This window comes from Myodes glareolus, chromosome 11, assembly GCF_982192425.1.
Source record: "Myodes glareolus chromosome 11, mMyoGla1.1, whole genome shotgun sequence".
Classification (NCBI taxonomy): Eukaryota; Metazoa; Chordata; class Mammalia; order Rodentia; family Cricetidae; genus Myodes; species Myodes glareolus.
The window spans coordinates 5,498,824-5,515,472 of NC_142036.1; the positions used below are offsets into that span (position 1 = coordinate 5,498,824).

General features: G+C 39.9%; 1 protein-coding gene across 7 annotated transcripts in view; it reads right to left on the reverse strand.

Annotated features, from left to right (window-relative positions):
- Window positions 1-9: 9 nt before the first annotated feature.
- Window positions 10-16,649, reverse strand: part of Ncapg2 (non-SMC condensin II complex subunit G2) — a 67,189-nt gene continuing 50,549 nt past the window's right edge. For 6 of the 7 annotated variants that reach the window (XR_015739172.1, XR_015739171.1, XR_015739170.1 and 3 more), the window contains 2 exons: window positions 12,490-12,695; window positions 10-2,086 (listed from right to left, as the gene is read on the reverse strand). Coding sequence is in view for 1 of the 7 variants with exons in the window: in XM_048437722.3 (XP_048293679.2) it covers window positions 2,035-2,086 (52 nt within the window). In the remaining 6 variants the exon portion in view is untranslated. The remainder of the gene's footprint in view (window positions 2,087-12,489; window positions 12,696-16,649) is intronic. The other variant, XM_048437722.3, reaches the window with a different exon arrangement.

The following is a 16,649-nucleotide window of genomic DNA, read 5'->3' on the forward strand; positions in this document are numbered from 1 at the left end:
TTCTTCAGCTCAGTTAAATGCCATGTCTTTTATTATTTTAAAAAGTCCTTGAAAGTATTAAAACCTTAAGAAAAACAAAAAGAGGACAAACAAAAATAAGGAGAGGAAGTCTTAAGAGGTGCAGCGGGGGTAACATCAATGGTTTCTCATTTATTTGGCCACTGGCAAGTGTAAAAATATTATAACTTGTTGTCTGTGATCTTTTGTGTATCTGCATTCCATTCAGAAAAGACTGAGTTTTCTAAGTACACAAGCACTGAAGGTTCTGTCTTCTTGTGGTAGTTCCTGCTTCAGCAATCTCAAAGCCAACTTCCTGGAGAATCTCTCAATGATGATCTGGTCATGTTGTCAAAAGTGCCACATTTCTCACAGATGTTTAGAACATGGATTAACATTTTAGTTCTTATTTGTAGTCTTCACTAAGTTGCAAGACATGCTATGTCATGATGCAAAGTCTTCTTATTCTGCAGATCGTCTCCCGGCAGCACACCACACTTGTGCTCTATCATTAAAACAGTAAGTTTTGTTAGCTTGCCAACTTATGCATATCCTTGCTGAATCTGTCACAAGTTGACTGGAAGGCAAACTGGTTCAATTTCTGCAACAGTCTAATAATGTGTGGTGTCACAGTTCTCAGCTTGATCTGGCTATCTCATCTTTACCACCTGCTGAGGCCATCCACTCAGCTCCCTATGCTGAGTTCAGGCCACTCAACCCTGTTTGCCGGAGTCTTTGCTGAGGAAAGTGTGTTGAGGGCTGACAGATGCTAGAGAAGCCTAGTATTGTCCTGAGGTAGAGGATCCTTCTACCACGGTGTTGGCGCCATTGGTTCTCCACATGTGCACAAGGTACCACACTTGCTAGCATTTTTAGATGAATGACACAGAACTGTTGTCACTGCTATTCGTGGTTGCCATATTATACAAATGTCAAGAGGATCCTTCTTCTCTTTCACATCATTAACCCCTTATTTGTTGTTGTTCTTGTGTTTAGAAACAGGGTTTCTCTGTATAGCCTTGGCTGTCCTGGAACTCACTGTGTAGATCAGGCTGGCCTCAAACTCATAGAGATCCTTCTGCTTCTGCAGGCAACTCTCCAGGTGCTGGGATTAAGAGCACAACCACTGCCCAGCTATTAACCCATTATTTATATGGGCCTTGGACAAGCATTTAACTCTTGAGTTCTCTGCTTCGTCTTCTATAATCATCAATATAGGAAAAGACCAGTGTCTCTGCCATAGACATGCAGAGGAAAAGCAGGGCCAATTGGGCATTGAGCAACATTCTACCGTGGTCTTAAGATATGACAATCATTTCTAGGTAGCAACTCACTCCTGGCACAGGCCTTCCTCAATTCACTTCCACTTTCGCAGGCATTCTTAACTTTATTTCTGCTCTATCCCTGATTATGTATAGTACACAGCAACACTCAAAATAGAAGTCTTCTCTGATCTGATAATGACCTTTAATGGAGTAGGACTGCTGGTTCAGATGTAAAACTTAGGCGCCTCACAAGTGCAACAGAGTAGACACTTCATATCAATGCTATATATTTGTGTGTTTATTACAACTGTACAATAGAAGGCAGTTAAGTAAAATGTCTTGGCAGAGTGATTCTTTTCATCATTTGAGCAAAGGTTCTGTGTGGACTAATGGTAGCCCTGCTGAAAGGTCAAAGAGAAATCTGTTCCAGTGAAAATTTCATAACAAATAATAAATAGTAGATAAGTTATAGGCCAACGAACTCAGGAGCTGGCCAAGGCCACAGTTCCCAGACGAATTGCCAAGGCTTCTGGTGAGAGTGCGAGCTGCTTGCCAGTCTTTCTCCACATCTTCACCACTCTCCATGACCGCCAGCTGATTAAAGGCACAGCGTGTAGAGCAGAGCACCAGTGCGCTCTACTGGCCTCATCTTTGGGTAACTACAGACTCAGGACTTCAGGCTTAGCCTGACAAAAGAAGAAAAAGCAAGAAAGATATACACACATTTCACTTTCATGAGTCTATTTCTACACACTCAAAGATGGTGGTGTTGTCATGAATTTAGAAACTCTCCCAAAGTTCTTATTGATGATTCGTACAGGAACCTGAAACAAGAAGAAAGACACAGATTCAGTTCCCTCAAACAAGCAGAGTTAAGAAATGGTATGTAACAGACACATTTGAAAACAGCCTGTGATCTATAAGCCTCTGACCTACACAGCAGAACACAGTCCCAGCCAAGTCTCAGCACCTATTGCAGAGCCCACATCCTGGGCCCTAGTAACACCTGCTCACCTGGTGGCATCCAGCTGGAGAAGAATACTTTTATTAGTACTACTCTTTTCTGAAGTCTGCTCCCTCATTAGATCCAGTACACAGAAGCACAATGTGGCTTGTCCTACCCAGCATTTCAGTCCTGACTCTTCACTGCATATGAGAAAACAAGGAAAACAAAAACCATCCACCCATACCACTGTATTCTGCTACTATGGCCATCCTGTCTACCTCCACTTGCCTGAGGCAGGCCTGCCTAAATACCCAGGCCTAGTGGTGGGAACACTGAAGCAGTCTCTACCCTCCCTTCAGGGTGTCTACACAAGAACCATGGCTGAACCACTCCGATATAAAACACTGTGGCAACACTGCAGATTTAAACACATCCACCATCTGGAAAGTATAGGTTCTGTTCCGTCCCCCTTTCTCCCTGTCAGCTAACACTCCTGCTCGGCACTGTCACATGTTAAGTCAGTCTGCTCCCAAGTGTCCTCTCCCAAGATGATCCTCAAACTACTCCCAAAAGTTCCACAGACAAAGAAACATTCTGAGCCTGAAGAAGTCATGTGATCAGTCTCTTGCGGCCTGCACTACAAGTGAGAAGACTGATGGAGAGTGTCCCCTGCTTGGTGTACTGACCGCATGTCTAGAGTCTAACAGGGGAAGACTGACATTTTAGATTTCGGAAAGTAACATTAACAGATAGAAATAAGCAAGAATCTCTTGAAACATCTCTTTAAACAAATGTATCCAGCACACGTCAGCTGTCACTGACAGTCACTACTAATGGAACATACATTCTGGCCTTGGCTATCACAACCCCAGCAGCCTCTGTAGTAGCAGCAAAAACCTAGAAAAGATTTGGTATTTTCTCCTTTGCCATAGACTCAGGTATTTTATCTAGTCACATGTGTATTTAAGTAAAACTCTTGCAGATCCCCATGTCAGGAAGTCTTTGGAATTACCTCTTTCTTTGGCTTAGAAGGTTTCTTCAATTCCTAACACTGTGAGTGTTGACACTTTTGCAGTGTCTGGGGAACATCTATCTGCCTGAACTGCTCTTCCCAACCAAGGGAACTTTTTTCAAAGACTCACATTACCATCTACCTGTTATTCACCATGTTCCTGAGTTCCAAGCTCTGGTTGTCCCCTGAGAGGGTGGTAAACACATCCCGGGGTCAGAACAGAGGGTGCAAGGACATCACACAGGAGCAGTGGGTACTGCTCTGCCTTGTGAATACCAGAAGTAGCCCAAAGCTCTCTTTAACTTCAAAGGTGGAAAAGTGTCAACCCGTATCAGCTCTTTAGGAGTTGGGACAAGGAACTGGGACCTTCCTGCGGCTCACCTCACCAGTCTAGCACTGCTGACTCAGAGTCCTCTGCTCCACTGCAGGCCTCCAGGGGAGACACAATACCAGCTCAGGAGTTAGGGCTAAGACGGGGAAAATAGTGCATGTTACCACCCCCAATTCAATTAAAAGTATCACTGCCTGCTAAGTGGGAGGTAGAAGAGTTAGGTTATTCTCTCAGCAGTGTGGCCTCTTCCTTCCCTATTGTCTTCAACAGCTCAGATGCTCAGATGCCAGGTTGCACAGCCTCACAGACAACCCTGGCACAACTGCTCCAATGCTATAGAGATCACTGAACCTACAACTAGTTCACTGTGTTCCCTGAGCAAAGCAGGAATACACTAGCCATCAAATAACGGCAATTAAAGGGGCAAAGAAGAGAGGACACACGGTTTCAACAAGGCAAGGAAAGTGGCAAAACCTTAGACAGAGACTCGTGAGTCTTGGGTCTATATGTACGTGTCATTAGACAAGTGACCCAGAGAGTATGTGATACCTCAGCTCTTGAGCCTAAGCAGGGAGGACATACGGTCCCGTCCCTGCAATACCACATGCCAGGAACACGGGACAGGAGGACAGAAGAATGTCAGAATTATTAAAAAGTAGGAGTACTTGTGAGTGAATTGCTTTTAATTATCCACACAAGTCCACTAGAGCTGACAACAGGAACACTCCCAAGCAGGCTATAAAAGCATCCTGCCACAGAATCACTTTAAAAGGACTACTAAAATTCCAGTGAGGAACAAATGAATAAATGCCTACTTATTGATACTGATCAGTAAACCCTCCTAGACTCTCACAGCAAGGGCACTGGTAGCCCACATACAGGTGTACTCAATTTTGGCAAGTACTTGTATGCCATGGGATTATAGCCCATCAACTCACTAGTAAACATCTGTGATGGAACATAGCCCTTAACGTATTTCCATAACCTTGAATTACAAACACATTCTATCTTCATACTGATTATGAAAGTGATAAATACAAAATGCTTGGTATTTCACTGCAACAGCGTATTAGTAAATGTTAGTGTTTCTTAAGGTTTTCATGTTTTATGCCCAACACAGCATATGCTAAAGCAAGGGAAGCAATTAAAGTACAAAAGGAGCAACTTTACTCGGAACCCAACAGGCTAGCCAACAAAACACCAGAACTATTGAAGAAAACTGAGCCCCACCAAGCACGGGCATCTTCTCCTTAAAGAGAAGTTGGTTCAGTAGAGAGGAGAGCTGATGACAGAAAATTGTAGAAGCCATGGAGATGAGCACAATGCATGTGTTTAAGTTCAGGTCCTTTGATGAGGTGTAGAAGTAAAGGGCACTAACAAGAAGGGCTTCCCTTTCATCTTCAGAGTGGTCTGCACCACTCAACAAACAAGATTCTAGTAAAAACACACTGACATATGCTAGGGCTGTTGCTGCATTCCATGGAAACAACTCTTGCTAGCTTGTAGTCCCGATATCCGCTGGTCAATACAACTGGAATACTTTCCGAAACGCAATAGTTATCTTGTCATCTCTGCAGCAGGTTACAGGCCATAGAAGTTCCCAGAACTGAGCTGACTTTCTTCCTAAAGTATACAGTAGCAAAGTCCAACTGCATTAAACACCTTAGTAAATAGTCAATAGTTTAAAAGTAAAGTATTTCCTTCACAACCCTCAAACTGACTCACACACTCGACTACTCTTCTTCGGGTTGAATTGTCAGAAGAAGGAAATTTTTCCAGGAGACTCTTTCCATTACTCTACTGAGCCACAGATAGGCTCACGGCTCTAGCTTAACACCATGGTTAGTGTTGGGCCAGCAAAAAAGTTTCTCTAGATCCCAGCCTCGAGTTGGGTTGCTGTTTTCCTGTAATCCTTTAATTTTTCAGAGTTCTTTCTCATTAGTGAATAATCCTTTATTCCAATTCCATTAAAAATTCTTAACTTTATCTAGGCAGTGGTACCACATGCCTTTAGTCCCAGCACATGAGAGGCAGAGGCAGGCAGGTCTCGGTGAAGTTTGAGGCTAGCCTGGTCTACGCAGTGAGTTCCAAGACAGGCAGAGCTATTACTGTCTTGAAAAACAACAAACAAACAAAATCTTAACTTTGAGCTTTCTGTTCCAACTCACATGTGGTTTCTTTCATTTAAACAAGACAAACAAACAGAGCAGCACAGTAAAGCAGCAGTTGTGCTGATCTGACATAAAGTCAGTCTTAAATAAAATTTACTATGAAATCACAATTACAAGAGATTTTCATTCAAATGAAGAGCTAGTCTATGTTCATAGATAGGAGGATTCAATAGTGCCAAGATTACATTCTTTCCCAACTTTGTCAGATTTACTTCAGTTTTGATAAAAACTGCAGCAAATTATGTGATACTGACAAAATTACTAATGCTTATATGTAGAAACAAAGATCAGAATAGTAAACTAAATGTCAAAGAAATATCAAGGTCAAAGATAAATGTAACACAATTTAAAGAATTATTATATTCCCAAGAGTGGAATTGCTGGGTCTTGAGGGAGGTTGACTCCCAGTTTCCTGAGAAACCGCCACACTGATTTCCAAAGTGGTTGCACAAGTTTGCATTCCCACCAACAATGGATGAGTGTTCCCCTTACTCCACATCCTCTCCAGCATAGGCTATCATTGGTGTTTTTGATTTTAGCCATTCTGACAGGTGTAAGATGGTATCTCAAAGTTGTTTTGATTTGCAGTTCCCTGATTGCTAAGGAGGTTGAGCATGACCTTAAGTGTTTTTTGGCCATTTGAACTTCTTCTGTTGAGAATTCTCTGTTAAGTTCAATACCCCATGATGTCCCAGCTTGTTCCTTGGGAAGCAGAGGAGAGGGTGCCTGAACTGGCCTTATCCCATAGCCACACTGATGAATATCTTGCATATCACCATAGAACCTTCATCTGGCAATGAATGGAGATAGAGACAAAGACCCACATTGGAGCACTGGACTGAGCTCCAAAGGTCCAAATGTACAGCAGAAGGACGGAGAACATGAGCAAGGAGTTAGGACCACGAGAGGTGTGTCCACCCATGGAGATGGTGGGACTGATCTAATGGGAGCTCACGAAGGCCAGCTGAACTGGGACTGAAGGAGCACGTGATCAAACCAGACTCTCTGAATGTGGCTGATAATGAGAGCTGACTGAGAAGCCAAGGACAATGGCACTGGGTTTTGATTCTACTGCATGGACTGGCTTTTGGGGAGCCTAGTCTGTTTGGATGCTCACGTTCCTAGACCTGGATGGAGGACCTTGGACTTCCCACGGGGCAGGGAACCCTGACTGCTCTTAGAACTGGAGAGGGAAGGGGAGGGGCAGTAGGGGGAGTGAAAGGTAAATGGGAGGATGTAGAAATTTTTAATAAATAAAAAATCCATAAAAAGAATAAATTGAAAAACACTTTCTAAAAAAGTAAAAAAAAATTATTATAAAACTAAAACAATTAAAACACTGTGGTGCCCACAAGTGCAACCATCCCCCACAGCATCTGCATCTACCAGAGCCTTGACCCAGGCGGAAAGATGACTGTCTGGGCTCCCAGTCGGAGGGCTCTGCTCTCTAGGCCCGAGCCCTGGGAGGCACATCCCAGGCCCCACTAAACCCCAAACACTCTGGAACAGCATGCCCACATGCGCAACCATTCCCCCATCTGTAACCACCGGAGTCTTGGCCCTGACAACAGCTGGAGGAGAACCAGAACATATCAGCGTCCACTAGAGGCATGGACCTGCCTGCACCTGGAAGAAGAGCCACCATCTAAGTCACAGACCCCACCTCTACCAGTTGGAGAAAGAGGGACTCCCTGAAGCACAGGCCCCACCTGCACCCCCTGGAGGAAGAGATGAAAGATGGCATTGTGAGAACACATTCAACATAAAAAGAAATATGGCAGCACCAGAACCTAGGGGTCCTGCAACAGGAAGACCAGAACATCCTAACTCAGAAGAAGAAGACAATGGCCTTTATAAACTTTATAAAAATGATGGGGACTCTTAAAGAGGAAATGGAAAATCCCTTAAAGAAATAGAGGAAAGACAATGAAAATTGGAAGAAATCAATTAAAGAAAGCCAAGAAAAAAATCAAACAGGTGAAGCGAACAGCTCAAACTGCTCAAGACTTGAAAACAGAAATAGAGTCAATTAAGAAACCACAAACTGAGGGAATTCTTGAAAACGAAAATCTGGGTAAACAAACAGCAACTACAGATGCAGCCATAACCAACACAATATAAGAGATAGAAGAGAGAATCCCAGGCGTTAAAGATATGATAGAGGAAATAGATTCATCAGTCAAAGAAAATGTTAAATCCAACAAATCCTTAACACAAAACATCCAGGAATTCTGGGACACCATGAAAAGACCAAACCTAAAAATAGTTGGAATAGAAGAAGGAGAACTGCAGCTCAAAGGCACAGAAAATATACTCAACAGAATCAGGGAGGAAAACTTTCCCAACCTAAGAAGGATATCCCTATGAAGGTACAAGAATATCAAAAAGACTAAACCAGAAAAAAAAAGACCCTTTACTATAATAATCAAAACATTAAACATACAGAATAAATAAAAAAAAATGTTAAGAGCTGCAAAGAAAAAAGGCCAATGAACATATAAAGGCAGACCTATCAGAATTATACCTCACTTCTCAATGGAAACTCTGAAAGCCAGAAACTCCTAGATATAGATGTGGTACAGAAAAAGAGACCACAGATACAAGCCCAGACTACCATACCAAGAGCAAAGCTTTCAATCACCAAAGACAGAGAAAACAAGATATTCCATGACAAAACCAAATTTAAACAATACCTATTCACAAACTCAGCCTTACAGGATATACTAGAAGGAAAACTACACAAAAACACAGGTAAGCTCACACCAGGAAACACACAAACACTATCAGAAAAGTAACAGGAATAAACAATCACTGGTTGTTAATATCTCTTAGTATCAATGGACTCAATTCACCTATAAAGACACAGGCTGACAGAATGGACACGAAAACAGGATCCATCACTCTGTTGCATACAAGAAACACACCCAACCTCAAAGAAGACACTACCTCAGAGTAAAGGATTGGGAAAGACTTCCAATCAAATGGACCTAAGGAACAAGCAGGTGTGGCTAGCCTAGTATCTAACACACATCACAGGAAAAGTCCATCTAGATGGAGTCTCAACTCTGAATATCTATGCCCTGAATACAAGAGCACCCATATATGTATAAGAAATATTACTAAATCTTAAATCACATATCAAACCCCACACACTTATAGTAAAGGACTTCAACACCTCACTCTCCCCAATAGAAAAGTCTGCTACACAAAAACCTAACAGAGAAATAAGAGAACTAACAGATGTCACGACTCAAATGGACTTAATAGACATCCTCAGAACATTTCACCCAAACACAAAAGAATATACCTTCTTCTCAGCACCTCATGGAACCTTCTCTAAAACTGATCACATACTTGGTCACAAAGCAAACCTCAACAGAAATAAAAAAAAAATTGGAATAATCCCCTGTATCTTATCAGATCACCATAGCTTAAAGTTAGAATTCAACAACACCACTAATGACAGAAAGCCTACAAATTTATGGAAACTGAACAATGCTCAACTGAATCAACCCTTGCTCAAGGAAGAAATAAAGAAAGAATTCAACAAAGTGAATGCACAACAAGAAATGAATGTCCTAAACCTATGGGACACTATGAAAGCAGTACGAAGAGGAAAGTTCATAGCACTAAGAGCTTATATAAAGAAAATGAAGAAATCTCACACTAGTGACTTAACAGCACACCTGAAAACTCTAGAACAAAAAGACTCACCCAAGAAGGAGTAGACGACAGGAAATAATCAAAATGAGAGTTGAAATAAATAAAACAGAAACAAAGAAAACAATACAAATCAATGAAACAAAGACCTGGTTCTTTGAGAAAATCAACAAAATAGACAAACCCTTATCCAAACTAATCAAAAGGCAGAAAGAGAACATCCGAATTAACAAAATCAGAAATGATAGACACGGAGAAAATCATTACGTCAGACAATAAAAACTTGTACTCCACGAAACTGAAAAATGTAAAAGAAATGAACAATTTTCTGGATAGGTATCACATACCAAAATTAAATCAAGACCAGGTGAACAATATCACTAATATCAGGAAAAAGACAAGAATGTCCACTCTCTTCATATCTATTCAACACAGTACTCAAAGTTCTAGCTAGAGCAGTAAGACAACAAAAGGAGATCAAGGGAATACAAATTGGAAAGAAAGAAGCCAAACTTTCGCTATCTGCAGATTATATGATAGTATACATAAGTAGGCCCCAAATTTCTACCAGGGAAATCCTACAACTGATAAGCACCTACAGTGATGTGGTAGGATACAAGATCAACTCAAAAAACTCAGTAGTTCTTCTATAAACAAATGATAAAAGGGCTGAGTAAGAAATCAGAGAAACATCACCCTTTACAGTAGCCACAAATAACATGAACTATCTCGGGGTAACACAAGTGAAAGAAAGACCTGGATGAAAAGAACTTTTAAGTTTTTGAAGAAAGAAAATGAAGGTATCAGAAAATGGAGAGATCTCCCATGCTCTTAGATAGGTAGGATCAACATAATAAAAATGGCAATTTTACCTAAAAAAGCAATCCACAGATCCAATGCAATTTCCATCAAAATCCCAACACAATTCTTCATAGACCTCAAAAGAACAATATTCAGTTTCATATAGAAAAACAAAAAACCCAAGATAGCCAAAATAAACCTGTACAAGAAAGGAACCTCCAGAGATATCACCAACCCTGACTTCAAGTTCTACTACAGAGCTATAGTAATGAAAACAGCTTGGTATTGGCATAAAAATAGATCAGTAGAATTTAATTGAAGACCCTGATGTTAATCCACACACCTATGAACACCTGATTTTTGACAAAAAAGCTAGAAATATAAAATGGAAAAAAGAAAGCATCTTCAACAAATGGTGTTGGCCTAACTGGATGATAACATGTAGAAGAATGCAAATAGATTCATATCTATTCCCATGCACAAAAGCTTCTTTAGGATTCCAACACAGACTAAAAGCCAGCAGCTCTTTAGGAATCTTCTAAGATGTTACCACCAGCCTGGCACTGTTGAGACATTCAGCCTTGTGAACCAAACAACTAATCAGTCGGATAGCCATTGTTGAACTACTCAGACCACATCCTATAAGCCAGTGTAATAAATTCCTTTTAATATATTTAATATTATATTAGTAATATTTAATACATATTAATTCTATGCTGGGCCTTTAGAGAACCAATCGTGGAGTCATCTCTCCAGTTCATGGCTAAAGTTCTTAACAGACATTCTATTTTTGTCCACCTGACTGTCACACAACCACTGTAATAACCATGACACCCAGTACCACATGGAAATTGACCCAGAACTCCAGATAGGTCCTCCAAATACCATCAGCCAATCCAGACATCTAGAATAGTAAGGAATCTGCCCCAGAACTTTAGGTGGTGATGCTCAGAGCCAATCAGCCACCTTACCTACCAAGCTGCCAGTTTTGTGCCCCAACCAAAGACAGGAGACCCCAGACTGGCCTCCAGGCCACTTATTTTAGGAGAGTGTATTCCTGTTCTCTGCCTCTAGAGAACACTGCTAAATTATCATTGTGGCCCCAGACCCTGCTACCAAAGAACCAACTCAAGAATTCAGAGAGTACTCCACAAGCCTTTGAAGATCAGATCCAAGAATCTAAGCCTAGAGAAGTTTACTCGTAGGTGTAAGAAGGTACACCTATACCAATGTAAGTTGGGACTACTTCTGATATCCCATTCATACATCAACACAGAGTGGCCTCAAGACCGAATACCAATCAGCATTCAGCTGATCCACAACCTCACAAGTTGATATAAAGACAAACCAAACTCCAAACACTTAACAAACAAAGGTGAGACCATATATTCATTCACACAAAGAGAAACTACCAACAACCTAACTCCAGGTGCTAAGGTCCCATTGCAAAAACACAGTCAACATAAATAAGCAAGACATATCTCCTCCAGAATTCAGTATCCTCATCATAATGTGCCCTGAGAAAAGCAATTTAGCTAATATTTGCGATTGCAAAACAGCAATTATAAATATGGAATTCAAAGACAATACGAACAAAATGGTTGAATGTGGGCTTCAAAGACACAGTTGAATAAAATAATGAAAAACTCCAGGATAAAAAAATGGAATTTTTTCATAGTTTACTAATGAAACTCAATGAAGAAAAGCTAAAACGTTAAGACTCAAAATGAAACACTCAAGCTGTCAAACAAAAAGTAAAGAGGAAAAATCTCACCAATAGCATTGATCAAGTGGAAGACAAGACAGTAGCTGAAGAGAAGACAGGTGAAACGAATCAGTCATTGAAAAATGCATGGTGGCGCTGGTCTTTAAATCCCAGCACTCAGAAGGCAGAGACAGACAGGAACATCTCTGAATTCAAGGCCACTTTGATTTACAGACAGTTTTCAAGACAACAAAGAATACAGAGAAACCTTGTCTCCAAAAACTAAAGGAACAAACAAAAATGATTAATCTAAAAAACAATCAAACAAAAAACATACCTTAGGAATAGAACACACAGGACTTCTGGGATATTATTAAAATCTAAACCTATAAAACATATATAAAAGAGTACCAAGTCAAAGGCACAGAAGACATTTCTAACAAAATCATCAAAGATGATGCTTATTAAGCTGCAAGAGGCATATAGAACACCAAATAGACAGGATCAGAAAAGAATCTTCCCCTATTATATAATAATCCAAACACTAAGTACAGAACAAAAAAAGGACACTGAAAGCTCCAAGAGAGAAAGATGAACTCACACATAAAGGCAAGCCCATCAGAATAACACCTGGCTTTTCGATGAAGACTTTAAAAAACAGAAGGAGTGGAAGGGCTGGAGAGATGGCTCGGTGGTTAAGAGCACTGGCTGCTCTTCCAGAGGTCCTGAGTTCAATTCCAAGCAACCACATGGAGGCTCACAACCATCTGCATTAAGATCTGGTGCCCTCTTCTGGCCTGCAGAACACTGTATACAGAATAAATAAATATTAAAAATAATAATACTAAATACAAAATAAAAAAACAGAAGGGCCTGGAATGATGTTGTAAAAGACCACAGATGCCAACCCCAAACTACTATACCTATCAAAACTATTAGCTGCAATCAAATTGGAGGAAAAAAACCTTAAATTTCACATGTGAATACAAAAGATACACGACAGCCAAAACAAGCTGAACAACAAAGGTGTTACTGGAGGTATCAGCATCCCTAATTTTAAATTATACTGCAGAGTTACAATGATAAAAACATCATGGTACTGGCATAAAAACAGATACACTGACCAACAGAATAGAACTGAGAACCCAGATATGAATCCACAAACCTACAGTCACCTAAATTTTGACAAAGAGGCCAAAAATACACACTAGCGAAAAGACAAGGTCTTCAACAAATGGTGCTATTCAAACTAGACAGCTGCATAAAGAAGAATGAAACACATTTTCATCCTTACCCTGCACAAAGCTCAGCCACAAATGGACTAAGGACCACAACATAAGACCTGATAGCCCGACTGTGAGAGAAAATAGGTAACACACTCCTCAACTTATAATATTGGAAAGCGGTTTTCTGGACAAGACCCCAGTAGCTCAGGCATTAACAATCAACAACGCATAAATGGGACCTCATGAAGCTGAGGAGCTTCTGTACAGCAAAGGACACCAACATTCCACTCTAGAGGCAGCCTACAGAATGGGAAAACACATCTGACAGAGATTTAGTCTATAGAATTCATGATGAGATAAAAAAATAAACATTAAGAAAAACAATTTAAAATGGAACATGGAACTAAGCAGAGATGAAATACAGATATCTGAGAGATGTTTTATTTTTTAATACCTAACATAAATCAGGGAAATGCAAATTAAAATTACTCTGGGATTTTACCTTATCTATCAGAATGACCAAATGAAGAAATGTATATATATATATGTGTGTGTGTGTATTTAAAAAAAAGGAAAAAAGATAGCAGACACTTCATAAGTTGGAACTCAAACTTGGCATTGTTAATGAGGCCGAGAACATGTGGCTAGACTGGTTATAGGCCCTATGGAAAAACCTATACTGCTATTATTCTGCTACAAGAACACAGTGTTTAGAATAATTTCTAATGATTTATTGCTACATCCATAGATCAGTGCATCTCTCAATCCACATCAGAAGTTTCTTCTTGCAGTAGATGGCAATTAACAGACCTTCAACTGGTGAATAAGCAGATAATAAGAGATTGTGGAATGCTCACCCTAAATGGAAAATACCTACTACAGCCCTTCTCCCTGAGGCTCAGGAATCATCAATGAAGAGGGGAAGAAAGATTGTAAGAAGTGGGGATGGTGAATAACTTCAAGGAAACAGTGTTTTCTAGACACAACAAAGTGGTTATCCATAAAACTCACAGTGCATGACAGCATGCACAAACCTGTGTACGCTCAAATCAGACAAAAATCCCAAAATGGAGTGGGCAGAAAGCAGGCAAGAAGCTGAAAAGCTACTGACATTTGATAGGTACTAATAGAATCAATTTTCATCAATGGAATAACCTGTGCCAGACCCTGGGAGGTTGACTACACTCCAGGATAGGCCCCACTCCCAAGAGGAGATGGACAATACAAATTGACCTCCGTGGGTTTTAACAAAAAGAAGAGAAGAGGACGAAGGATGGAGAGGGAGAAGTGGCACTGACCCAAGTCAAGTGGATACAGAGGTGAGAATAGAATTGGAAAGTGGTGATGGAGAGGGATTGAATATGATAAAAATTAATTTTGATTATATAAAAGTCTCAAAGAATAAAAATATTATTTTTAAAAAAGAAAGATCTAACACACACTTAGCCAAAGAAGAGAGATAGTAGTAAGTTTATGAAAAAATACTGCCATTCCCTCTGGTGGAGATGCAAGACTGTATAGTCACCCTGAAGGACAGTCAGATGTTTTCCAACACAATATATTCCTAACCATAATAGCCACTAACCTTGCTTCTTGGGGCTCTGAGTGATACTGATATGTCAATGCATGCTAATCTACTGTTAACAAGTGTATTGCTATGGTTTAGGATATAAATAGTGAGAGACAGCAAGTATATACTGGGACAGGGGACACACGGAAACTCTCTGTACCCTCAGGTCAGTTTTCCTAAGAGTTAAGTCTTTTAAAAACTAATTTAAGTCCACTAAATTATTCTAACATTGCAAGAATTGTTTAATATTAAAAGATCTAATACAGTCATCCCTCTGTATCCATGGTCTCCACATCCATAAAAAGAATAATACACATTGAAAACATTTCTTTTTTTTTAAAAAAAGCCCAGTTTGTACTGAACACATGCAGATGTTTTTCTTACACTGTAGTGCTTAGCAAAGGACACAATTCACACTGACTGTCAATAATCTAAAGGTGATTTTTAAAGTAAACAAGAAGGTATGCATACGTTACATGCAAATTCTATACCATTTATATAATGAATTTACCTATCAATTTATAGCGCTTTTACATACACTTTCATGTTGATCTTCTTCCTCCAATTTCTTCTTCACCTCTTCCCCTGCTTCCCTCCTACTGTTCTCCTTCAGCCTCTCTTCTGCCTTCAAGTCACATGTATTCTATTACCTTCATGTTTAATATCCCCATCCTATTTATTCTTGAAATGCTATTCCTTACAGATATAGTTATCTATAATTTACAAAATCAATAAGCCATATAGTACAAGAAGCAGTAAGGACTTCCTAAACTGTAATCCCCATCACTAAAACACACACAGAGCTGCTTGGCACATGTCTGAAAGCCTGAAACAGCTGTCCGAAACACACTGCTTTTTACAAATCAGTTCAGTCTACTGCCCCCGCATGCCTGTTCTGTATTGCACATAGGAAAGGTTTCGTGTGAATTTAACACAAAGGAGTCTTCTGCTGAGGAAGAAATGACTCGTGTGTGAAAGGAATGAAGGAGGAGAAGTGCTTGGAAAGGACAGACCCCCCAACAAGGCTGTGCAGCTAATAGTATACTGCTGTGAGCACACAGCACAGCGTCACTGTTCCAGACACAAAACTGCTTGCACTGTTTAATGTTACGGACATACCATGTAGCGTCACTTCTACACTCTACGTGCATTCGAAGTATTGGCTTGTGATACATGTTCAAACTACAACAGCATAGAAAACTACCAATTGGCTAAGACTCTGATGGCCGGAAAAAATAAAACTAATGTTTTAAAATTTTTAAATGAGTTGGAGAGCTAATTAAGTGGCAGTGTGTGTGTGCGCGTGCATTTATATGTATATGCATATATATTATATATGCATTTTATGAGTGTGTATGTATATATGTAGGAAGCAGTAAGTTCAATTCTCAGCATCACCAAAGTAAAAATAATAATTGAAATAAATTTCCAAAAAAAATATTTTTTATTACTTTTATGGATAGTTCCTAATTATGCTAACAAAGATCCATTTTGCTAAGAATACTAAAAATTAGAATGGGCTAGAAACGTATTCAGTAATCCTTTCATTCACTATAATATCTCAATTGTCAAAATCATTTGTAAACCTAAATCCTAGTTAAGTAAGCATTTAGTATGTATGCCTATGTAACAAGTCCACATAAGCAGCATTCCACAAATGTATGTATAAAACAGCAATCTAGGATTCTGAAAGGCTCTCTGCAAAGCAGAGGACAGCTAAGCAGTATGCGTGGTCTGCTTCCCACTAAGACTGCCTAGTGAAACGCCTGGAAAAATTGATCTCTCCACTACACGTATAAACAGCACAGATGTCCTAGAGAGGAAAATGGCTCAGGAACATGCTTTTCAACAGCAGTCTGAGCAACCCAAATTCCCTAGAAAGAAAGACAGGGCAAAACAATGCACAGGTTCCTCCATCTTGTATTTCTGCTGAGGCCAATTCAGGTTTAACTAGAATTTGATCTC